At 40.3% G+C, this 24542-nt stretch overlaps 3 protein-coding genes across 3 annotated transcripts; 2 read left to right on the top strand and 1 right to left on the bottom strand.

Annotated features, from left to right (window-relative positions):
* Window positions 1-2287: 2287 nt before the first annotated feature.
* Window positions 2288-5253, bottom strand: fam221a (family with sequence similarity 221 member A). Its single transcript, XM_070922309.1, has 6 exons — window positions 5189-5253; window positions 4470-4643; window positions 4166-4356; window positions 3973-4046; window positions 3703-3835; window positions 2288-2400 (listed from the first exon to the last, which is right to left on the bottom strand). The coding sequence occupies exons 1-6, from the start codon at window positions 5251-5253 to the stop codon at window positions 2288-2290; spliced, it is 750 nt and encodes a 249-aa protein (XP_070778410.1).
* Window positions 5254-8063: 2810 nt separating this feature from the next.
* ccdc126 (coiled-coil domain containing 126) lies at window positions 8064-8947 on the top strand. The gene is made up of 2 exons (XM_070922369.1): window positions 8064-8469; window positions 8633-8947. The coding sequence occupies exons 1-2, from the start codon at window positions 8232-8234 to the stop codon at window positions 8881-8883; spliced, it is 489 nt and encodes a 162-aa protein (XP_070778470.1). The 5' UTR covers window positions 8064-8231; the 3' UTR covers window positions 8884-8947.
* Window positions 8948-10918: 1971 nt separating this feature from the next.
* tra2a (transformer 2 alpha homolog) lies at window positions 10919-17317 on the top strand. The gene is made up of 8 exons (XM_070921499.1): window positions 10919-11154; window positions 12696-12829; window positions 12944-13109; window positions 15126-15314; window positions 15784-15899; window positions 16156-16308; window positions 16393-16463; window positions 16659-17317. Exons 1-8 carry the CDS (start codon window positions 11119-11121, stop codon window positions 16667-16669), a joined length of 876 nt encoding a protein of 291 aa, XP_070777600.1. The 5' UTR covers window positions 10919-11118; the 3' UTR covers window positions 16670-17317.
* Window positions 17318-24542: the final 7225 nt, after the last annotated feature.

Below are 24542 nucleotides of genomic sequence, written 5' to 3'. Positions count from 1 at the left end.
TGTTTTATCTAGTTGACAGTTTCAAGTGATGTCAGTAGCTGTCAGTCTGTTGTGTCTCTCTGTTTTTGTTACCTCTCTCTCTGTCTGTGGGGAAATTAGAGGAGTGTGTTCTTCTCCGTCTCCAGTTAAGTCAGTGTGTGCTTACTGTAACTTCCACTGGGGTAATTAAGTGTTTCCTTGCACAGTAATTGCCAATTTAATCTTCTGTGCTCGTCTCCTGATTTGCAGTGTCAGTCAAGCTGGGCGTGGTTTCCATGGGGATAAGGGAAGTGTAGTCGTGATTCACTTAAACCAATGGCCAAAGTAAATTACCTGTAGCCTCCTAAACTGGGTTGCTATGGAGAGGCAATTACCCTAAATTGTAATTGTGCCAGACTAATGTGTCAGGCCTTTACCTCTTAAATTAATTGGGTTTTTCGCTCTTTCTCTTTGTCGCCCCCATCTCACTGCACCAACTGCCTCTGACCCTCTGTGAGAAAAATGTCCAGGAGTAAGCAGTGGAAACAGGTCAAGTGTTTTCTAAAGGACGCTTGATTCTAGCAGTCAACAAAGCTCTTCTGAGTTCTGAGTAGCAAAGGGGAAACATGATTTCTTTAAAATGTGAATGTGTGTGTACATACTTGTGGCAACCTGATACCATGGTCACCGTAGATACACACTGAATCCGAAGTGTCAGATGAGATCCCTTCCACTTCCTTCCTCCTCATCACTCGGCCGCAGAGACCCAGGTGCATCCATGCCATCCTTCAGGCGTAACCCTACTTCCTTTCCCTCGAGACCACCTGTTCGGCTCACACACACACACACACACACACACACACACACACACACACACACACACCAAGCTCCCTCGTGTATTGCTTACATTACGACACAGGTGACTTGAGATGCACTGGTCAGCACCAGCGTAGATGCTGATCCAGTTTGACTTGCCTCAGAGTGGAAACATTTGAGTGGGAGTGAATCCCTGTTAATTTTATTTCTCAGTTAAAGACGTTGGAAAGTGGGCCGCCAATGGAGTAAACATGACATGCTTCAATCTCCATTCACTGCCTGGATTAAATCAGCTCTCATCACAGCTGATCTGCCGTGAGGAATGGGATTAATCAATCGGAGACAGTACATCTATCTGCAAATTAAAAACTGTGCTCATCACTGAACACGTAGCTCCATGGCTGTGGTGTTATTTTGGTGACATGTTGAGTGGGCGGCTTTCTCTCAATAAGAGAACATGAATCACACAAACCTCAGATGCATACACTGACCAGGTTATGGAAAGTGTATCGAGAGGGAAATATGAGGCATTTTTGAGAAAACTGCAATAAATAAAAGTATAGGTTGATTAGGGTATCAAACATGACTGTGAGGAATTTTATAGTAGAGATGACAGCAGGTTCTTATGTTGAACTGGCCTTGGGTATGACTTAGTAATTCAATATATTTCTTTTAGATTTTAAATTCAAAAGTTTAAAAGAACTGATTCTAAAATTGTTTAGATTTTACATTCTTAATCTCATAACTTAATTTTACACGTGAGAGTTTATGCATGGTATTTTTGCAGCTCACAGAAACACAGAAAACTAGAGACCATCTTGCAATTTGGATCCCACCAGCCGAGACGCAACATGTTGATGTGCCGACCCATGAGTACTCAGTAGTCCACACTACATTATCACACAAAATTCAGCGCTCAGTACAATGGCTCCCTCCCTTCTTCCTGCGCCCCCTTGCTCGGAACACACCCATCTTCAAACTTGGCCTTCATTTTGACTCAACTACACACCTGTAAAGTTTACACACCTGTGGTAATACCACAGAAAAGATCTCCTAACCATGCTTCCAAATGTGATAAATCCACCTATTTTTTAATCTTGACTATGTATTCAGCCTCTGTCAAACTGTGATTTGATGAGGTTATGTCTTAAAAGTTGACAAAGAAACTGTGTCAAACTCGGAAATCTGGATGATCATAGTCATGCTGCCAATGGCTACCCACACTCAGAGTTCTGATTGGATCAATATATTGTCAGCTAATTATGTATTTGTGAGGTGGGATTTAATCACTACTGTTGCTGACAGTTGAATATACAACAGTGTCACGACACTGACAAAGACAGACTCTCCCCTGAAAATGAAATAGTTCAGCTGTGAAACAATCAAAATGTTCTTAAGCTTTAGACAAGATTAAAGGTTACAGCTCAGAAGACATGTAAGATTTATTTGATTTGTCTTAATTGTCCAGTATCTAATGGACGGTTTGACAGATGGATTCTGAGAAGGTTGCATTTCACTGTTTGTTGGTCTCTCTCTTACAGTGAGTGGAGCTAGATGTTTTAGTAGATGTTTCTTTGATCCTTGATGCTGAACTTCTCTGCTGGCAGCCATCTTCTCTGTCTTGCTCTGAATAAGATATGGCAGAGAGATATGGTTACCAGCTGCGGATGTTGTGTACCAGGTATGCACATGTATGGAACTTATCTAAATCTATGTTGTGTGCATTAACCATACTAGGATCTGAAGCACAGATGGTGTTAAAACTAAAGGCTTATATTTCAAAGAAAGCATTTATCTGCAGTCACTGATGAACTGAATACAAATGTGTTCATCGTAACGATAAATATAACATAACGATTTATGTTCCCAATTAAAGAAACTATATATTGAGTGATAACTTTAAAATGGGGCTTGCAAATGGGGCTTCTTCAATATGTACGCAAGCGCCAACTGTGCATGCGGCCTGTTACAGTTGCTCCTGTTTATTTTCGTACAATTTCCCCCCGGGGATCAATAAAGTATTTCTGATTCTGATTCTGATAGAAGTTATGATGGCTACATCCAATCTGATGTTGTACCTAACAGCATTTGGACAGCATGTGTGTGACATTTGAACTAGACATTTCAAACTCGTAACTCTGTGTGTGCAAAGTAGATGCAAAGTAATCAGTCAACAGCATTTGAAATCATACATAATTAACTACACATAAATGGATTTAAAAATGTGTAATTAATGTTGTACATTAAATCATTAATTACATTTCCATGGATTTCACAAGAGGTGAAAATGACTTCTCAAATGCAGCAGAAGCCATGATTAGTCTGATATAATTTGCAAACTTAACTTGGCATGCTGAACATTGCACTGCAACATTATAACTAAACATTCTCTTAACATGTGCATGTAAGCTTCATGAAGTTATGATGTATGTCAGTTAAGGACCTCTGTGCGATCATTGTAGTCATCTCACATAGTGAAGATGAGTCTTAAAAGAGGCTAATCTCAATTAATCCTGCAACAATATGAGATTGCCTCCCCCAGAAAAGCTCTACTAGTCTGGGTGAGAAATCCATGTGGTGATGAAATCTAAGGCGTACGCATGCGGTTTTTACTACACACCTTTGAACTGAACAAATCCCCACTCTGCAGACTTGTTTATTCAACACTGCCGCTGTGCTGCTCTTTGCTGCCCTCGCATGCCTCTTAAAGGAACTGTCTTCACCTTTAATACAATGCCTGCACACACACCTCCATGAAAACAGTCTTAACAAAGGCTGGATCACCATAACACTGACTCCATGAATCAAAGAATGTCTGAGCTGTATGCATACACATACACAACTTTCCAATGGATCCCTCTGCTGCAGCTTTCCATCGCAGAAGGAGATTAAATCGTCATATATAGGCATCACATATCTGGTGCTCACCTGATCCACTGGCTTCCAAAGCGAGGTAACCATCCAACAAGGAGCTGAACCCTGTCAGCCCCCCCATGGCAGAATAAGGAAAGTCCCTGCCTACAGGCTGACCACGTACATCCCTCTCTAGTTTTGTCTCAACCTGCCAAGAAAACAATGTGATTTGAGTTGAAATTATGTGAAGTGTGCAACGTTATGTCTGGACAAATGGTAACAATATTGTAAATATATTGTGTTTTTTACACCAAGGACCTGTGTTTGATGTTTGACTCTACTCACCAGGGTCTGGTGGGCAGAGCTGGGCTGGCCACACCCACAGGTGTAGGGGCTCTGGAACCCAGAACAGGAAGTGCCTGAAAAATGAGTTATTAGGAAACAAGTATGTGAAAATAATCTTTTGAACATTCACTGTATATATGATTCCATCAAGGTAAGATGATACTGTCTTTAAATGTTGTGATTTCAGACTCACACTTTTTGCACAAGTGGCCAGTAGCTTCACTGTGATCCTGAGGTAAGTGTTTACACCTGCAGTGGACAGGGTTTGGCCCAATCCAGGGAACATACTGGTAGGCAGAACAATGACATCCTCTGACCTGGCATGGTAGGGCGAGGGGTCGCTCAGAGGGAACCACTTCAAAGTCAGTCTTATGTTGCTTGTACCTGGACAAAATGACATTACTAGTGTGTTTATTTATGTACATCTAGCCTATGTGTGTGGTGGAGAGTAAGGGAGAAGGATGTCTGATTTCATGTGTTATTGAATAATATATGACCTGTGTATACAGAAGCACTGTGTCTCAGGGCCAATGAGTTTACAGTCGATACCTCCCGGCACCCCAAAGCTCACGTACAGCCTGTTTTTCACTCGTTGAGGGAGCATCTTCCTCTTGTACTCCTCATATTGCTCTGGAGTGAACAGTTTTCCTCCATCATCATCACCCACAATCCTTGAAGAGACAAACCACCAATAAACACACCGCTATAACTTTCAGAATCAGAATCAGAATCAGAAACTGTTTATTGCCAAGTAACATACATTACAAGGAATTTGCTGTGGTCTGAAGGTGCTATTGTTTTGATAACAAATAAGTAGAATATAAAAGCTAAAATAAGAATAAGAATAAAAAAAAAAAAATAATAATAAGATAAGATAAATAACAACAGTGCAGTGACCAGAATAAAGTAAAGTGTCCAGATAAAGTGTCCAGTAGGGGGTGGGTGCGTTAATGTAACGCAGTGGGGACAAGGGTGATGTACGTTAATATAACGTATAGCTTGTGTTTGTGTTCTTACCTATACAATGAGCTGACCTGCCTATAACAAAAGGGTTATTGTGTTGTTGAAGCATGTGTATTGTACTTTAGCTGCTACATCAGTTCCTGTGTAGTTAGCATTAGTTGTCACATGCTGGTGGCTTGCTCCAAAGTGCATGAAAACCCTCTCGAGATTAGTCAAAGGCGATAAACGCAAACAATCAAACGTTGAGACAAACCTTCTGTACTCCCAGTAGTCATCCACTGCTTTTAAAGCTGAATTATCGAGACATATTGTCTCCATTGTCAAAAATCCAAATCGAATAACTGTGTTTTTGTCTTGCACAGCAAACTGCTTCCCAAAAGCTTTGAGGTTGCCATGGAAATGGTTGTAGACATCCCTCTAATGGTCGCAACGTGCACTGCAAACACACGCAAACATAAAGTTACACATAGAGGGAGAGAACATCAGAGGAAAAGTTTATATCTAACGCTGAATTAAAATTAAGCTACGTAGCATCAACACTGACAGCTATGTAGCTTAGCTAACATCCTTAACACCATGTTTCCACACACTTTACTAGTTAGCTGTTTATTCAGCGCTATATGAACGGCTTTTATTATTTTAATTAAAACTGATTGACTGTAGTTTAACGGGTTCCTAGCATATTAGCTAGTCATTTCTTATTTTGTCTTGTGTTCAATTGAAAGAAAACGAGCAGTATGAATACATTTCCCATGATGCCGTAGTAGTGACGCAAACAGTAGACGTTCAGGGGAACCATGACAGTCAGCACAATTGCATGCTTGGATTTCTAGCTACCGACTTTTGACTGCGAGGACCTCACCGTTTCGGAGACCGTGGACGAAGAAGCCGAAATGATTATCAGACTGAACAGACACCTCAACATGAAGCTCGGCAGCTAACTTTTTTAACGGAGACAGCGAGCTGCTCGAGATATTTTCCCCAGCTACAGCAACGACAGCCCAAGGTTGCCAAACAACAAGCATCATTCAGTGTCAGCCAGAGGTAGCAGCTAGAGCTCACAGGCGCCTCGTCCCTGCTTCAACCGCAAGGTAGCTTCTCAGACAACACACTAGTGTAAATGATCTGTGTTTGATGGCATTTGCTAGATTTGCTGATCATTTCCTGTCTGTCAAGTTTGAGCGGTGCCGAACTAACATTTCAAGCTAACATGAGATGTTGGATGGAGTTGGAAACAGCTTCAAGTGAGCTTGAGCGGCTGCTAACAGTTATTGTAAAAATCTAGTTTTGGTTAAAAAGAAAGGAAACTAAGTATCCAAAATGACTGCACCTTTCATTTATCATCCGTTGTCGACTGAGCGTTGCTTAGCTTACTTTTCATGCGTTTGTTTAACTCGACATATGTAAATGTAGTCAGTTTAGAAACATGTTTGCGAAATTGTTAATCTGTGGTTTGTTGCTACTTACTCTGTTTGTGTTTAGTCTGGTGGAGTTACAGTGTCATGTCTCACAATAATGTTATCCAAGTCTTCATATCTTTTCTATCCTCCCACCCTAATATTATTGACATTTCAGTTTTTAGTTTATGCTGTAGGTCTGCTCATTTAGCCTGTGGCTGAATTACAGATGACAGCTGTTCTGGTCAATATTTAACTTTAAGATTAGGTATGTGACTGATACTCCGTGCCTTATCGCTGTCAATCACCCCGTTAGTTACACGATATTTAAATAGCCCTCTAACCAAGTGGAACATTCATTGTCTGTAGCCTTGGCCTGAATGGTGTGCCTTTCCACAGAACAATGATCAAGCCTGATGCAATGATACATGACATTGAAGACTGGACAGTGTCTGAAAACCAAAACTATTCTGGTTGTCACCAAGTGTCAACCTATGATTAAGTAAGATGGATATGATCTGTTGACTGGCAAATGGATGGCATAAAAAAAAAAATCATCCTCAAGGTTTCTGCCCTGGGGCATGAAACATAATCTGACATGCGCTTCAAGGATTTTGCACTTTTCATATGAATTCAACTGTCACTTTCATAAAGTCTTTACACCTTGCTTTCTCTTTCCTCTCTAGTTCTTGCCTGCTGATACACAGTGGTGCCCAGGTCATAGGAAGGACGTGTGTGTGTGTGTGTGTTTGTGTGTGGATAGAGACTGGGAAGCATCTCTAAAAGGATTCTATTACCCTTCTTTTCATAATTTATTCCCTCAGTCACTGTCCCGTCTCTGACCTCAATAGGAAGTGACACTCCCACACCCAAGAGAGAGAGCGCAGAGAATGAACTTGGTGACAAAGTTGTGAAAGCTGAGAAATGATTGTCTAATTTCCTCTGCATGTGCACAGTGCACTCTCAGGCTATTTGTCAGTCAGAGAACCATTGCTGAGGTTTGAGTAAAGAATGAATGCCCTCTATGCCTCTGTCTGTTACTGTGCCTCCAATTTGGAGCTGCAAAGTGGGTCCCATGAAATCTAGACTGGTAATCAGGAGGGCAGAAAAACATTTGTTGAGTGGGCCATTGTGCACCCTGACCCAAAGCCTGTCTTTAATAATAGCTAAATAGTCTAGGAAGCCACTTTGATGTAGCCACCAGCTCCTTGCCAAGAATGATGAGGTGGATTTTGTTCTTCATCCAGCACATGCAGTGGCGTCTGTTGGAAAATCTTGCATGCATTTATCCACCCAGAATAAAAACCACAATGACTTTTGGTGTACAGCAGAATGAGTTTCTTGTCCCAATTCATGACAATGCAGCACTGCACAATGAAAATGTAAGCATCATACCATCTCTGCTAAATTGATCTCTTAAAAACTAATTTTAATCTTCTCTGTCTATCTTGATATATTTTTCCCACATAGTCAGCAATGTCTGCGGACCCCCTGCCTGAACGCCCAGTCTGCATCTGTGATTTGGAGTTAGACATCTTACAACCAAAGCACCTTTCCAAAAACCCCTGACTGCCGGTGTCTGTGGGCGTCAGCTTCCTTCTGGTTCCACTTCCTGGCCTCTGCTGTTGCTCAACTCTTTCTATGGGTATCGGGCAAGCACATGTCCTGCTGGAGTTAACATGAACAAGGCACTGAATCCGTTTCAGCTCTAGGAATGCTTTGTAGTGGACTTTGACCTCTGACCTCTCTGTGGATACGGACAGCAGAGAAGAGAATTTCCCTGCAGGAAACAACAAACTATCACTCTGTCAAATTATTAGTATATTCGCATCCAAGAAAAGACTTTCAGCCTCAGACCGGGCCTCTCTTGCTCCCCACCCCTTCGCCACCCCCAGTACCATGCTGGGTGCACTCCTGCGGAGGAACATGTCCCAGAAGCTGAGTGTGCTGCTGCTGGTATTCGGCCTGGCGTGGGGACTTATGTTGCTGCGCTACACTGTGCAGCAGCCTCGCCATCAGAGCAGCGCCGAGCTACGTGAGCAGATCCTGGAGCTCAGCCGCCGATATGTCAAGGTCCTGACAGAGGAGAACCAGAATGCGCCAGGTGGACCGCAGGGAACCTCCATGGCTGGTTATGGTAAGCATTTAAGAAGTCAGGAATGGTGTGCAATATATGGGGTTACTACTGTCTTTCCTGAACATAAAATTACTCCCTTACTCCGGTATGAACATTATATGTTTCATCGTTGTGAAAAAGCATACTCATACTCCTTCTCTACCCCTCTCACATGCACACACAGCTGATCTGAAGAGGACTATAGCTGTGTTACTGGACGACATTCTGACACGGCTGGTCAAACTGGAGGGGAAAATCGAGATGGTGGTCAATGCCTCCTCCACTAACACCTCCCATACAGCAGGGGGCGTCCTTGCCTCTGCTCCCGCTGCACTACAGAAATCCTCAAAGCAGGACACACCTGGAAGCCACCAAGGGACGTCTCGCCTTCACCCACACATCCCTAATAGGCCTCGTCCACATCAAGGAGCATAGTCCTGATAGATGTATTGCTTTTTTTATTTTTACCACATCACACTTTTCCAGCATCCATCACTGATGTAGCCACATCAGCAAAGTACAAAGCAATAGGGAGACATATGGACATCCAGAAACTTGGGATGCTTCTCGGAAAGCCAACTCAGAGGGAAGAAGGAGGACTTCTTTATGCTCTGTCCTATCATATGCTGATATTTATTTATTTTTTACCAAGACTATCCAGCGCATTTCTTTATATTTGTATTGCTGATTTTATTTGGCTTGAATTATAGCATTTTTTACAATGCCATATTTGAATCTTGTGACTGTTAAAGCAAATGCAGAGAGGTATAAGCACCCTTGGAACTGAACCTGATTCTCATATGCTTTATCATACAAATGGCTTAAAATGCTCCCCTAGCTACACTGTTTACTACTTTACAATACTGCTTCAACATATCAAAATGCTGACCTAAACAGTACACTTATGAATTAAGATTCTACTTTTAGCTTACATACATAGTTTTAAGGACAATTAAACTGTATAGTTCACCTGTAAGAGATAATCCAAAGAATGTTATATACACTCCATCTGAGGGCAGTGTAAATTGCTGCAAGACTGTTTGAGGTTTATGCAGAATATGATGGGGTGATGCCTATTTGCCACTGTAAACATGAGTGTGTGTGTGCTTTGTCTCAGTTGAAATCCAATGGTTCCCTTGCCCGGTGTTGAGAGATGTTTTGATTTAGGTGTGGAACAGATTGAATGTACTGTGTTGTCAGTCTTTAGCCATGTAGTGCTGTTAATATGACTGACCTACTGCTTACACATGTTCAGGGTTCATGTTGCACTGTGACTCTATAGAGATTTTCTAAAAATGGGTTCATCCAACTTTGACTTTAGGGTATTTTAAGGAGGTGGGCGTACACCTCACCCTGTCCTGTCCAGAGGAAGGAGATCTTTAGTTTGCTCAACATGATGCTCATTAACACGATGACTTTGTGTGGCAAGACAGATTGACAATACATTCATCAATACTACTTGGGGATTGTATGAGACAAAGTCAATGTGGGTGGCATACTAAAATATGAGGAAAAAATTGTTTCATAATGTTGCTCACATATTACAAACTTAACTCTATATGAAGGCCGCTAGACTGAATTATCAAACGGTGGTTTGACTGTGTCTACATTGAGCGATGCCATAAATGTACTTTGCTTCATAATGCTACAGTAGAAAAGATGGTGAGCCAGTTCGCTGCTGTGACATTTACTAATAAAATGACCTCATGGAAAAACAATTCTCCCCCTATTTAAATCAGATTTAAATCAGATTCTCCACTCAATTCCCACAGATTAAATGTGATGGAAAAAATATGCTTAGTGTCATTCAGGACATCTTAGTTGTGATATCATGTGCCTCACAAGACAATTAATCCAGTTGTATTTGCTTCTACCCACATATTCAGTCTGTGGTTCCCACAGAGGGCATCCTCCATGAGGGGTGTGTGTATGTATAAGTGAATTTATAGGACCAGTTTTTGTTTATAGGATAAGTTTTACTGACCCCACCACATGTGACATTATAACTTACCAGCCAAATTACGTCTTTCAATGGAAAGCGACAAAGTACAGCTACGTATTATTGCATTTAACTTTAGTGTTTCCATTTTATGCTATTTTATACTCCACTACATTTGCTTGATAGCTGTCAAGGTAAGAGACTTCACATATAAGAAAATGGTCTGTTTATAAAATTCATTCTTGCAAATTAAGCTACCCAACAGTATATAGAGTGGTTGAAATGAGCTCCATCTCAACCAGCTTCAACATTTAAATGATGCCTACCTTATAATATTTTAATAACTTAAAACACTCCATAATGTGTATAGTAGTTTTACTTTTTAAGATTTTGAATGCAGGACTGTTACTTGTAATGGAGTGATTTTTATGCTGTGGCGTTCCTACTTTTACTTAAAATATCTCAATTCTCCTTCCACCGCTAACCATGGGGGACCATTGAAAAAGTTGTCAGGGTGTGTGGTTATGAGACGTTCAAGTACGCCAAGTTTTTGCAATAAGGGGGCGTGGGACACGAGACGGGACATGACGTCAGATTCTGCAGTACATAAACATACCACCCACCTCACGCGCCATCTTCTAGCTAGTATCCGGCCAGAATAAAACATTGTTTTAAACCTCAGTGCAGTTTATTTCTCTCAAAATACTCGTTTGTATTAGCTATACTGAACAATGAGTGACATTGAGGATGGAAATTATGAAGGGCGGGTAAGTCTTCACATCGAAAGATATCAAATATCTCCCTTTCTGCCTTTTCCTTCCGTGTGGCTGCCGATAGAGAACACTGTAGGCGAATTCACCACTAACGCTAGCTAATCTAACAGCTAAATTTGAGCCAACGCTGAATTAATAGCTTAACTTAACGCTGACGTTAACTTTACGTGCTTTGTTGGCTAACATTATCTGTGTTAGAGAGGCAGAGAGGTATTCTGTTCTTTTGCCTCGTGCCAACAATGTTCTCAAAGCTACTTTGTTATATGAACGGTTCCCGCTCCGCTAGCAAGACCGCTTCAACCAGACTGCTGTAACGATAGCTAGCTTATAAATCACCGGGGTTAGACATTTTTAGCAATTGAAATGTGTCCTATTTTTGCGTTGTCAGTTGAATGTATTTTATCTGTCTCATTCGCTCATTTAATTAGTTAGGAGCTATCTACGACGTTTGTATGTCGTCCTTTTGTGCGGATATCACTATCGCTATTGCTGCAGCCATTGTTGCATTTCGGCAACCTGAGTATTTATTTTCCCTCATCTAGCATTTAGTTATACTACAAGTAACTATAGTCCTAAGCCTTTCTTCCTTCCTTGCTTTCACGCTCTTATTCAGCAAATTCAAACATTGCTACAACTTATATCTAAGATTTTTACTTGTAAACATGTAGCTTAAATTGTTGTAACCTTTGCTAATTTACATAATTTCTGGAATATTGAAACTTAATGAAGAAACAATGTAATTGTATTGCATTCAGTGTTCCTTTTATTTCCTATTATATTTATTCTCCTTTTTTTTTTTAAACCTATGATCTTAATTTTATTGAATGTTCTTTTTTCATTAAGGTTATTGATCGTGAAGGATTTGAAGAGTTTTATCCAAGAATGATGAAGAAAAATTTCAAGATAAAAGAAGGCTAATGAAAACATGTACAGAGCAGAACATAGAAGTGGAAAGGGAGGAAATGTGACTGAAGAATGGTGTCAGATAAAAGCGCTTGCAGTGTAATGGCTAAAATGAAACTGGTTTCAGTTTGGGTGAAGAGAGGAAAAACAGACCTGGAATCAGAAAATGAGAAAACTGAAAAAAGAAGAACGAAGAAGGATAGAAATCCTGAGAGAAGGGCGTAGCGTGTAAAGAATCTGGAAGAATGAATGTGTCCCTAGGTTAAGTAAATATACTGTTTGTGTCACAAATGTCTTTTCTTTACCATGCTCCCTTTTATGTACAATGACAATGCATGTTTTATTTTCTCCCTTGATGGCCCAGGTGGACATGGAGATAGACCTGTCATGTACTTTAGAATTATATGGTTAATAATAGACCACATAGTAAACCAAAGATTTATTTATTGAAATTATAAAATGACTAACCCTTTCCTCCACAGTACATAAGCTGTGCATTTTAGACAGGTGTACTGTATGTGTCCAACATACTCTACTACATCTCACTACTTTGTGCTTCATTTGTTTTTCTGTATAAAGAAATAAATGTTTTTGTCCTTGAGAAAGTTGTTAACATCCTGCTGTGGCAATAGGGGTCACGCTCCCCATCTAAATCGGATCGTGGGAGTCCAGCTCGGGTCAAGTCGGAGAGCAGGTCCGGCTCCCCGAGTCCATCCCGGGCCTCCAAGCGCTCTGAGTCCAGATCCCGCTCTCGGTCAAAATCTAGGTATGTTGTTGCCATTTTATAAAACCCTTAATCACTGATTATCATCTATAACTTCATCATTTGATGTGTACCATTACATTCAATGCCTCCCTCCCTCTATTGCGTCCTTTTCAGGTCTCACTCTAGGCGACACTCAAACCGCCGCTACAGCCGTTCACGCTCTCGGTCCTATTCCCACCGGAAGAAGTCACGCTCTCGATCCTACAGCCCTGAATACCGCCGCAGGAGGAGTCAGAGCACTTCCCCTATGTCGAACCGGCGCCGTCACACAGGCAGCAGGGTGAGTGTGATGAGATCTGAAGACAGGGCAAAGTACACAAGGCTATAGGAGAGCCAAAGGACACTTTCTGTATGCTCACACACACTTATAAGATGTTAGTACTGACATTTTGAACATCATTCAGAGTTTTGTGGAGATTGGCTTATTGCAGATTGTAATTAGTGAGGACATGGGCATATACTGTATGATCTGTTACTTAACAAATTGAACACAAAAATAGTCATGCTCAAAATGTTTTGGGAAGAGAAGGAAGTTGTGACAAACTTGAATTTAAAGCTGTTGCATGGTTTCACAATCATCATGCTAATCTCCTCAAAACTGTTTTTCTTTAATATCTCATTATTTCAGCAATTTGTTGTCTTTTTTGTTTAGACAGATTGGCTTTAGCAAAATGGATTGAATAAATTAAACTTAATGTGTATAAAATGTTTTGCAAGTGGATTGAGTTGGATAATTAAAAACATGATTACAAGGGTTATATGATTTAAGTAACACTTAGTTTAAACTCAAGAGCAAGTGAATTTCTCATTTTATGTGTTAGGAAGTATCATTTTTTTGTTTTTGTTTGTTAATGCTGTGGGAAACCACTTTGAAATGACATTTAATAACCCCTTTTTATTAACCATCCCCTCTTTCCATTATATCAACAGAGCCATGACTTTACAAAAGAAGCATGCAGTCATGGCGGTGATGCTGATGTTAGGGTATGTGGACCTTACGAACTATTTTGCGCAAGAGCGATGTAATGTTTGTGTGTGGGTCAAAGGTGCTGCTCCCGATGTAGTACTGGGTGAGGGATAAGGGGGTAAATATAACTTAGCAGAAATGAAATAGAACTTGGTATATTCAGATGGTGGGTCGCAACCAAAATGGCATGTTACAGATTCTGATGTGTGCAATGTGCATTGGATCACCTACAGAATTATAGTAAATGTGGTAACACTGGTTCAAGATGGCCATTAGCCAGCTTATCAATACTTGTTAGTATTTAAATTACTGTATGTTCATTTTATTGCATCAACATATAATATGTGGATGGCTTCAAATGTGTGTGTGTGTGTGTGTGTGCGTGTATGCAGTTTTCGTGCATTTTAGTTTATAATGTGCTGTATCTGTTTCATTATGGTATTATAGTAAAATATGAATAGATAACATAATATACTAAATATGTATATTTAAGTTAATGTGTTCCAAAACTTTCCTGTAACAATGTGACACTGATAAGGAAGCCTTTTAAAGCTCTGATCAAACTGCTAATGGAAAATGCTAGATCAAACATGTTTGAAAATCTATATTTTACACTTGGAAACATTAATTTTTCTTAATAAATCAGGGCAGCTAGTCATAAGTAGATCTCTGCTTTTCCTGTAGCACCATGTTAGACCACAGTTTGTAATGTCAAAAATGTTTATAGTGCACTGCTGCTTTAAGAGGTCCATGTAAGGCAAAGCAGGAATTAAGTGAGATTTTCAAAGCAAGCAGGAGGTGAATTAAATGGTTTTGTACGTTGTATAATTGTCCCAGGGGCATCTTTTTGAAAGCCGTTTAAGGGGTTATTAAAGCTGTCATAGTTTACCCACTGAGCATTTACTGTTGGACTGGTAAAACTGAAGATGCTTGGTGGGAAAAGTTTTGGTACCCCAATGTGATAATATTCTTACCTTTTTTAGTAGTAACTCAATAACGGCCATATATGTAAGCTAGAAATCATAAGATAAGAGCAAGAATCCAATGTAGTACCTCCTCTCGAAACAGTGAAAACAGATCGGAAGCAGCCAATATATAAGTAAGGAGGTTTTTAAAAGTGAATTAATCCTAGATATATTCTTGGTGATTTTGGAAAGATTTACTTCCACAGTATATGTGTGTAGTGTATTAAACATGAAAAATTATGCCATGTGTATAAAGAAGCATGTTTTCCATTTATCCATTTACTGGATTTTGGATGCAAATCATTACTTCGGGAGATGCGGTACACCACACCATCAACTCTGACCTTATTGTTGACCCTTCCAGGCAAACCCTGACCCCAGCACATGTTTGGGGGTGTTTGGCTTGAGCCTGTACACCACAGAGCGTGACCTGAGGGAGGTTTTTTCGCGCTATGGTCCTCTGGCAGGGGTCAATGTGGTGTACGACCAGCGCACAGGTCGCTCCCGTGGCTTTGCCTTCGTTTACTTCGAGAGACTTGAGGATTCCAAAGAGGTATGGGAAATGTTTGTGGTTTTATTCATTGGGTAGATATCCAACGATCCTCTGTTCTGGTCTCTGAGACTTGTTTGTTTTATGTCTTCTGATGTAGTTAATTGCATTCATCTGGTGTTAAGATGAAGATTTTGCCCATGGACACTTTTTTGATTAGTTCACTTAAAAATACTTCTAAAACTTTAGTTTATCCATATATGGTCATTCGCAACTGCATATTGTTTGTCATTTTAGTACATGCAGGTTCTCCCTTCATATAAAGCCACTAATTTTTATTATTTAGATGTGATTACATGAATACGCCACTAGGTGTCTGCCTTGGCACAAATTCCTTCACTTAGCAGTCATGCATCCCATAGCAAGGGTCTACGGTGGGTAATTTAGGTGGGCCTTTGTGAATTAAATAATTTCTACCAAAAAGCTTACATTAGTCTGACAATATCTTTGTCTTCTCCTGCCTCTTTTCAAGGCTATGGAGCGAGCCAATGGCATGGAGCTGGACGGGAGGCGCATCAGAGTGGATTATTCCATTACCAAACGTGCCCATACTCCCACACCAGGAATCTACATGGGCCGACCAACTCAGTAAGATCAACACTAATGTCAAGTCTCGCACATCCCTTTTCTTAACCTATTGTGTGGCCTTGAATTGTCATCACATGGTTGAAGTCCATGCACATTGAGTTGTGGTGTCACTTATCATTTTTGTATGTAATTGTGCATCCTTTCTTGAAATACATTCGTGATTTGCAACAATTCATATCAGCTTTGACATGGCGCTGTGTTTTTAAAGAGATAAGAGGCCTGGAAGTCATGGCCTTGTTTTTCTTTATTTTAACAGCAATGGGGGTGGGGGTGGGGGTGGTGGCGGCGGCGGTGGTGGCGGCGGCGGCGGCGGCAGCGGCGGCGGCGGCAGCAGGAGGGGGAGAGACTCGTACTATGACCGTGGCTATGACCGCTATGACAGATATGACGAGTACGACTATAGGTATAGGTGAGTAATAATTTGAGAGTACAAAGCCAATGTTACACTGTTAACGTAGGAGAAAATGTATGAAATTTTCTTTATCTTTTGCAGTCGCAGGCGCTCTCCATCACCCTACTACAGTCGATACAGGTCTCGCTCACGGTCTCGCTCCTACAGCCCACGTAAGTGTGAAGAGAAATGCATACAATAGAAAGCCTGCCTAGCTGGATGTATTTTATCATCTTCACACATGAAATCAGACATGCTGTTAGTATTAAACAGATTTATGTTCCTTGATCACTGGTGAAAGCACATTGATTTTAATAGTAATGTACTTATAACTGGACTAATGTAAGTTTCATATGTTCTTTTCGCAGGGCGATACTAAGTTTCTTCTGTCAACTTTCAGCTTCCCTCCAATAATTGATGGTGTGTGTTTCATCAAGGTGTTTCTGAGGGGAACATTTTGAATTAGCATGTCTATATCAACAGAACTCTTAAGTTTTGAGATAGTTCTTGTTTACATGCAATAGATGTCTTAATTTTTAGACGTTAAGATGCATCCGTGTTGAGTGTGAGCAAAGAACTCAGTTGTTGTTTCAACATAGACTTGCATCCTTCCTTCTTAATTGTCTGCAGCAATGACTAATTTTTTTCTGTGAAGTGATGGTTAATAAGATTTATTGCACTGATCACTGTTAACACGGCCCGTGTCATGATGAGGAAAGAAAACTGGGTTTTAGTAAATAATGGTGACACTTAATTTTACAACCTGTATTAAGTAAATATATGAATACACTCGAAAGATAATGGATTAATCTCAATGTTATATAGGACTAACTGGTAAGTAGCAGGTAAATCAGGCTGTAAAAAGAAGTGTTGCCAGCAATCATTGGTTGGTTCTCTGCTCACATTCAGAGTCACTGTTTGTTTTTGTTTTTTAGTCAAGGAAGTTTGAGTTTCTCCAGAGTTTTATTATCATGTGTTACATTTTTTATTGTTGTTTCTTTGTATGGAAATACAAGTATATGAAAACTCCAAAGTTTGTAATGCGTTTTTCTGACTTAATGTGCATGAAATTGAAGTTGAGCTTTAGTTGTATAGGTGGGAGTTAATACTTTAAGTTGAGTGGGTGAGGTGGGAAAACAAGCTGGGAGAGTTTCACAGAACAAGACCAGTGCCAAGACGTTGTGCGTGATAAGTTTATGTTCACACAAATTTAAAGTTGTTGATCTGGAGCCACTCTTTGAAACCACAATAGATTGTCCAAAAGTTGGGTTTTCTCTCATTCAAACTTCACCAATGAGACATGTAAAGAAGGACTTTTACCAACCTTTTATTGGGTGGCTTTCATTACATAAGATACAAAGTTCACATGTGAGAAAAACAAGATTATTATTGAGAGAATTCTGTAACTCTACATGGCATTTCTCTCTGCATATTCACAGTAACTATAGTCATTACTTCACCTTAATGATGTTACTAGAACATTTCCTTATTTACAGTAACACATTTTAAGCTTTGCGTTATGAAAAGATGACTGAAATGGTCAAGTTTGTTCTACTTCTGACAAGATTTACCAGTCACACTTTACTGCATTAAATTGCATCAACACAACATGATTAGTTTTTGTCCCAAATAGATTTAGTTTTGGGGTAAACAAGACCTTGATACTGAGTGGCTAATCTCAAAAGAAAACCTGAAGGAAAGGAGGGCTCTTTATCTGTAGACCTTAGCACCAATAATAAAGCACTTCATTCAAATGGGGTTAATAATCACTGCTGACATGTCATGGGGCCCCTCAGAGTTACGCATTCATTCACACTGACTCCAAGATAATTCTAAAGGTAACCACTAGCTGGAAGGATACAAGGGTCAAAGTATGAGCTGTTTCTCAAAGATTCGACAGTCAAAGCCATCGTCGGATGTCTATTTTGTCCATTTAGGCTAATTTTTACGTTAAGGGAACTTCAACCTCTTGTTTTCCTTTATACACAGTTTGTGTAATCAAATAAGTAAACAGAAAACATTTAGTTATTGTGCTCTAATTCATAGTCTACATTCATAGTTTTACATTGAGAACAGGTGCAGATTGGAGAAAATGCAGATAATTCCCTTGATTTTATGGTTACATGTAAGGTTGTGTTGTGACACAAATATATTTCTCTTCACTGAAATTGCACGGTGACACAGGTGTCGTGGCGGGGGGCACCTTCCAATAGGTTGGCCAGTATGTGACAGAACAGGCAGATACTTTCATATTATTAGAAGTCCATGTAGCGACATCTCACCTATAGAACTATACTCAAATATTCAGAAAGATAGACACAAGTGCATTATTTTCTAGTTCAGAGAAAGGACAATATCAAGAGGTATGTCAACTTTTTGCTTGGAGGAAGCAGTCCACACCTACTTCGCCCGCACACAAAAAAAGATCATTGTTGCACTCGCTGATTCTATGAAATATACTAATTCCATCCTTTTCTCAGTTTTCCATCAACTTTATCATATAGTTATACTATAGATGATTTTATAATAAAGAAGCAAACACGCAGGTGCAACTTGTAGCTTTAATGTGCATTTGTGGTCAGAATAAAGGTGGGAGGGTACACTCCTAACATACAGGACAATGTCTGAAGGTTATCAGGCAGCAGCATGTTCATGTAGTCTGTATGGTTTGAACACAGGATGACTGGTGGAGGGGTGAAGGCTTAAATCCACCACTTCTTCAGTTGTTCACGTCCGAGCAGTAAACATAAGGCTCCACTTGGAACAACAAGCATTAGCAACTGTTTGCTATTCCATCAGCACACACTGATCATCTCACTTATCAGCCAGAGTTCTTGATGATACAGTTGTCCAAAAGAGAAATATCACCTGATGCTTTCTATCATTTTACTTTGGGCTTATATCAAGTTATAGTCAGTGGAAGATGTTTTCAGAAAATGACATTTTTATGAGATTAAATGCATTTATCTGTTTATATCTTAACGGAATATGTCCAAACTCAACCAACAAACCTTTCTTTACTATGCCAGAAATGTGTTTTATTGTTTTGTTTTAACTGTAGGCTAATTTGTATCAACACAATAAAATATTTCATTATCAATTTAAAAACTGTTTGAAACTTGTGGTCAATGTTTTGCATATATGCACAGCTCAGATTTTAATACAAGTGACAATCCACAGACAGCGGAAAGGTTTACTCTGCCATAACATTTTTAAAAATTGCTGGTTCAAAAACCCTGTTAAATCCACATCAAATAATATGTATTTCTCTACTGAAATTAATTTAGAAAATCCTCAAGTTGATAGATGATTACCTCCAACACTTTTACCCCAAGTCAATATTCACATACAATAAATAACAGCTATATTTTAAACAAGAATTTGCAGAAACTTTTCCACCTGAGAGAAAATACAATGTAGTCTATTTCCAGATTGAACAAATAATGCACTTTATTTTGCAATAAACATAATCTAATGTAAAATTACAAGTGTGAAAACATGAAGCACCACAGAATCATGTGTCTCCCCTCTTTAAGAAAACAACATATTGAAGAAATTGATTGCTTTTGAGTTGTTTCAAGAGACATTTCTCTACACAAACCACAGTGTAACGAATCAATCAAGGTGCTGAAAGCAGCAAACAACAGCAGCCAGAAGGGAAGTATTCCTACAAAAGAGACAGAGCTACATGCTAAAGCATGGCCATACAATATAGCTGCAAAGTGTGACAAAGTCTGCAAATATTCATGTGACACTGCGTGAAAACACCCACTTTCATCAGACCTTTGTACTGCATGAGCATGTGGCGTTAATCTGATCAAATGCTCAACAACAACAATAATAATGCAGTCATCTGAGGATCACAAGAAATACAAAAATCAACACGTTTATTACAAAAAAATATAGATTTCTGTTGAAATAATGAAAAGTAAAAACAAATGTGAATTTCAAGCTATTTCTTTTACACATGGTGCAGCGTGGGGAATGCAGTGTGTGCAGTACTGAACCAAATAGCTTGCAATTAAACAAATATTTCATTAAGAATACAGGGAGAGTTGTTGCAACTTGTGACACAAAACAATAGTATGACGGCAGCTATGTTTGGCTGCTATTAATAGCTTTAGGGGGTTGTTTTTAACACAGTAAGACACCAATTATTCCCTTAAAAATATCTCCACATTTAAATAATCTTTTCTGCTACTGTTGATCTAGATTGAGTTAACTTTTTCATACTAATTTGCAGCATTTGACTTTTGTTTGGGGGAAAAAAAGAGTACAAGTGTCGAGAAAACGAGAAAAAAAACTATAGATTCTGTACTAGTATTATTCTTTTTTAAAATAACAGAGATATTAGCTTGAATATATGTTGCCATTTGAATATTTTACCACTTAGCATGACCTTGTTATTTACTGTTAAAAAGAAATGCTCCTTGGCATGTGTTTTGAGGGGGCACAAACCGCCATTTTCTAATGAGATGAAGGGTGTCATCCCACAGGAGAATGTGAGGAGAAAACACATCCATGTTTTTTTTGTTTTGCAGCCTGCATGTAACCTCTTGATGTGAATAGAAAACACATGTCTGGACCCAACAAAAAAAAAAAGAAAGACTTGCATTAACGTCGATCAGGACAGTGTTTCCATCAGTTCATGTTACTGCAAGGCTCTAGACTCTCCTCAACATGGCGTTCACCACAGTGTTCCCTGACTCTGTCCGAAGCGGTCAGTCAGTGGATTTAATGGTTACAACTCAAGTGGAAAGAAAACATAGGTACAGATTTGAATCGCCTAAACAATAAATAAAAAAATAATAAAGCAATCTCACCGGAAAACAGAATCCCTTGATTCAGTGTAGCCTAAAGGGGTTTGAAAAAGAGCCTTGCGCTTGGCGACGCAGACTATCTACATCTTGGAGTGAGGCCAGCAGCTCAAAGTTGGGCTATAAGCTGCGTTTTACTTAAACAATCTGCCTCCCCTCTCCTCTCTCCTTCTCTCTCTCTCTAGAAATATCCCAGACTATGTTTAACCAGATCGATTTTGTCAGTTCTTTTCCTACACTGACATTAACCGCAGCACTCTTCCCACATAGGATGCAGTCTGAAACTTTATGTCAGTTTGCCCCCTATGGAATTTGTCCATAGCGAGGAGTCCTGAGACTGGGGGCGGGGAGACTTTCTGTACATTCCACAGCGATACATTCACTACTCCTCCTGCAGAGCCTGCAGCCACACACACACACACACACACACACACTCACTCACTCACACACAAGCAGACAGGCTGCAGCCATGCATCAGTTCATTTAAACCGACAAAGTCAGGCGAGAGCTCCCATGACTGCTGCCGCCATACGTTCAGTCCACAGAATCGGCCATCTATAAGGCGCGATCCAGCAGGGAGGGCACGTTCAGACCGGGTTCCTGCGCGTGCGTTTCGTTGTTTCATTTGCAGTGGAAATCGTTAAAGCCAAATAAACTGTGTTATAAAAAAAATTGTAGGCCTGGGAGCCTAACTAGGCCAACGGAAAGCGCTCAGATTTAACACATTGCTTATATTAGTCCATACATAAAGAATATATGGATCTAACTGCTGAGTGAAAAGTTATTAAGAAACTTTCCGGGAGTTGAAACTTGAAACAAATTATAAAACGATTAAACGTTAGTAGAGAGTGCACTTAAAGAGAATTTTAAACGCTCTGTTTTATTCTCTTTTCATTTAACCTATTTATGAGTGGCCCATTCATGCAAACACAACCTAAACTTCCTGAACTGTGGAGAACGGTTATAAAAAAGTGCCGCGGATTCGGCCACTGGCTCGCGTTTCGTTACATCTGTATGGTTTATGACAAAGCCCTGCCGAGGAAACATGGGGAGAAATGCATAATTGGCGCGCTGATTCATATAGAATAGTCGAGCCGAGGAGCCAATGAATGAGCGCGTTGAGGCCGAGCCAGCAGCAGTAGTACGGAGCGGGGCTGCAGCCCTCTGATTGGACAACCTTTCCGACCAATCAGGACGCTTCGTGTGTTTGTTCAGCAGCAGAGGAGTAACCCCACTGAGACAGCCATGGCCCCAGTCTGAGCCAGTGGCTGAAGGGCCCACTAAACCAACAGTCCCTTTGTAACCTGCTTTACATGAGCATGCACACCTAGGCCTATTCATTAGGAAACACTGCAGGGACACACTACTATCATTTCAGCTCAAAGCATAGCTCTTTGCACTGGGAATTGCAGGGCTGCAGTGGAGGTTACACCCACCTAAACTTTTCCAACACTTTCCTTCCTTAGTGAAATGCACTTTAACCAACTTTTCTAAACACAGCTGTTTAAAGGCTAAATGACTTAGCATGTAATATATGTAGGCTGCAATGAAAAACATGCACTTACAGGAAAAGGAAATTCAAGGTAATGCTATTATGTAACTTTTTATAGTTTCCATTGTTACTTTCTGGCTACAATTCATACTTAGTTTTTAATTTGCCACTCATAACTCATACAGGACAATTCATATAACATAATTATAGGAATTAAATGATGCCCTTATGCATGCCCACACATGATTCTGAAAAACTGTCTGACAAGTTATACTGTAGACCTCATATCTCAGATTATACCGTCATGTGTGCAGGGTATTGAGCACACGAAAACACTTTCGTAGAACTGACCCCTCAGTCTGAAGATGTCGGGATTAGAGTTGAACATTCAGCTTTAATATTAAGAATATACAAAGTATACACTACATACAGATACACTACAGTTGCCTGTTTATTAGGTACACGCACCTAAAACTAATGACGTCTAATACAACAATCCTGCAGTACATTCTATGTTCATGAAGTGTATAATGTTCAGTTTATTAATTGTACTGTATTACTACACCACTCAGTATAACACAATACACTTCAAAGCACTGCAAAGTGCAGCCCCCAAAATGTCCACAATGTTGAATCAACACCTCTCTAAAAAAAACACTTAAAAAACACTGAACATTACACTGTCATGAAGGTAGAATTTATCGCAGGACTGATGTATTAGACTGCATTAGTTTTAGCTAGTTGTACCTAATAAACCAGCAGCTGAGTATAGATAGATAGATAGATAGATAGATAGATAGATAGACCTACTATAAAATGTAGGCTACTTCAGTTCCACCAGAAGAAACTATGACAGAAATGATGTTTTTAGGTTTCCCTTTCCTCCTTTACAAATCCAGTGTCAGATATGATCTATTGATAAGCACGACACTGTGTAAATCTTCATTTAGGGGTCCCTCCTGTTGAAAAACTTAGTATATTGACCATTATGCCATCAACAGGTATGGATTCAGACGCCCATCAGTCCTATAAACACGGCCATCCACTGCAGAGTGACCCCTGGGTAAGCTATCGGCCTTTGCCTATGATTTGCAAAAGATCTTATTGACAGTTTTGTAATATTTTAGACATGTATTCCACACGTGAATGAATTGGGCTGTGCGTTACATAGGACGCTAGGGGCACTTTAGTGTAGGAGACCCCTCCCTCTTTCAGTACATGCAAGTCCATGGCGGAGGTATAGCAGAGAGGATTCGCCATGTGCAGCCGCTCCACATGGCCAAGGCTTTCTCGTTGTGCCAAATGCTGTGAAAGTTGGAAAAAACAAGTGGCGCGGCGGCACCCATCTCGCCCAAAGACACCCCCCACCCCCTCATTATCATTTTGTGTGACCACGGGCAAGTCGGGCCTGCTGTTGGACTTTGAGTTGTGGATCAGGGAGGGCATGGCTCCACTCTAGCAGGAGAAGATGGATGCCGTCATGTGGATAGTAGTACGTGTCATTCCCATATTGCGCGAGGGCCCACGGAGCGGCGCAGGGCCCTCCCTAGTCATGATTTTCTAAACTAAATGTGTCCAGCATGCAATTTAGCAATATAGTGCAACATCATTTATGAATGGCCCCACCCCCTTTTCCTCTGACTGTGTCATCAGTACAGCGCACTTAGCACAGCCGTGCGCACAAGCCCCCGCAATATCAGCGTCTCCCTGCTATGGGCGTGCGTGAGCGCACTGCCGTTTTACTATTCCGCAGCCGACCAATGAGAATCGAGGCTTTGCAGAGAAAGGCACACGAATGTGATTCTAGTAAAGATACACTGGGTTCTCACGGAATCCCTTTACGCACATAGCTCGCCAGGTTTTTTCCCAACACCAATCCACTCTTCCCCTCCTTTTTACTCCACTCCCCTCTGCTGTCCCCACCCCAGATTCCCGTGCAATTT

The sequence above is a fragment of the Enoplosus armatus genome, chromosome 16 (genome assembly GCF_043641665.1).
Source record: "Enoplosus armatus isolate fEnoArm2 chromosome 16, fEnoArm2.hap1, whole genome shotgun sequence".
Lineage (NCBI taxonomy): Eukaryota > Metazoa > Chordata > Actinopteri > Centrarchiformes > Enoplosidae > Enoplosus > Enoplosus armatus.
Note: the sequence above shows the minus strand (reverse complement) of the source record. Positions and strands in the feature narration are given on the sequence as shown.

What these genes read in the sequence shown, in the direction of transcription:
- fam221a (XM_070922309.1), bottom strand. Translation starts at nt 5,253, where the DNA reads ATGGAGACAATATGTCTCGATAATTCAGCTTTAAAAGCAGTGGATGAC. An exon ending in CAGTGCTTCTGTATACACAG is followed by an intron (nt 4,357 to 4,469) that starts GTCATATATTAT and finishes CATTTTGTCCAG; the next exon opens with GTACAAGCAACATAAGACTG. An exon ending in GCTCTGCCCACCAGACCCTG is followed by an intron (nt 3,836 to 3,972) that starts GTGAGTAGAGTC and finishes TTTTCTTGGCAG; the next exon opens with GTTGAGACAAAACTAGAGAG.
- ccdc126 (XM_070922369.1), top strand. Translation starts at nt 8,232, where the DNA reads ATGCTGGGTGCACTCCTGCGGAGGAACATGTCCCAGAAGCTGAGTGTG. An exon ending in AACCTCCATGGCTGGTTATG is followed by an intron (nt 8,470 to 8,632) that starts GTAAGCATTTAA and finishes ATGCACACACAG; the next exon opens with CTGATCTGAAGAGGACTATA.
- tra2a (XM_070921499.1), top strand. Translation starts at nt 11,119, where the DNA reads ATGAGTGACATTGAGGATGGAAATTATGAAGGGCGG. An exon ending in CGCTCTCGGTCAAAATCTAG is followed by an intron (nt 12,830 to 12,943) that starts GTATGTTGTTGC and finishes CGTCCTTTTCAG; the next exon opens with GTCTCACTCTAGGCGACACT. An exon ending in TACATGGGCCGACCAACTCA is followed by an intron (nt 15,900 to 16,155) that starts GTAAGATCAACA and finishes TTATTTTAACAG; the next exon opens with CAATGGGGGTGGGGGTGGGG.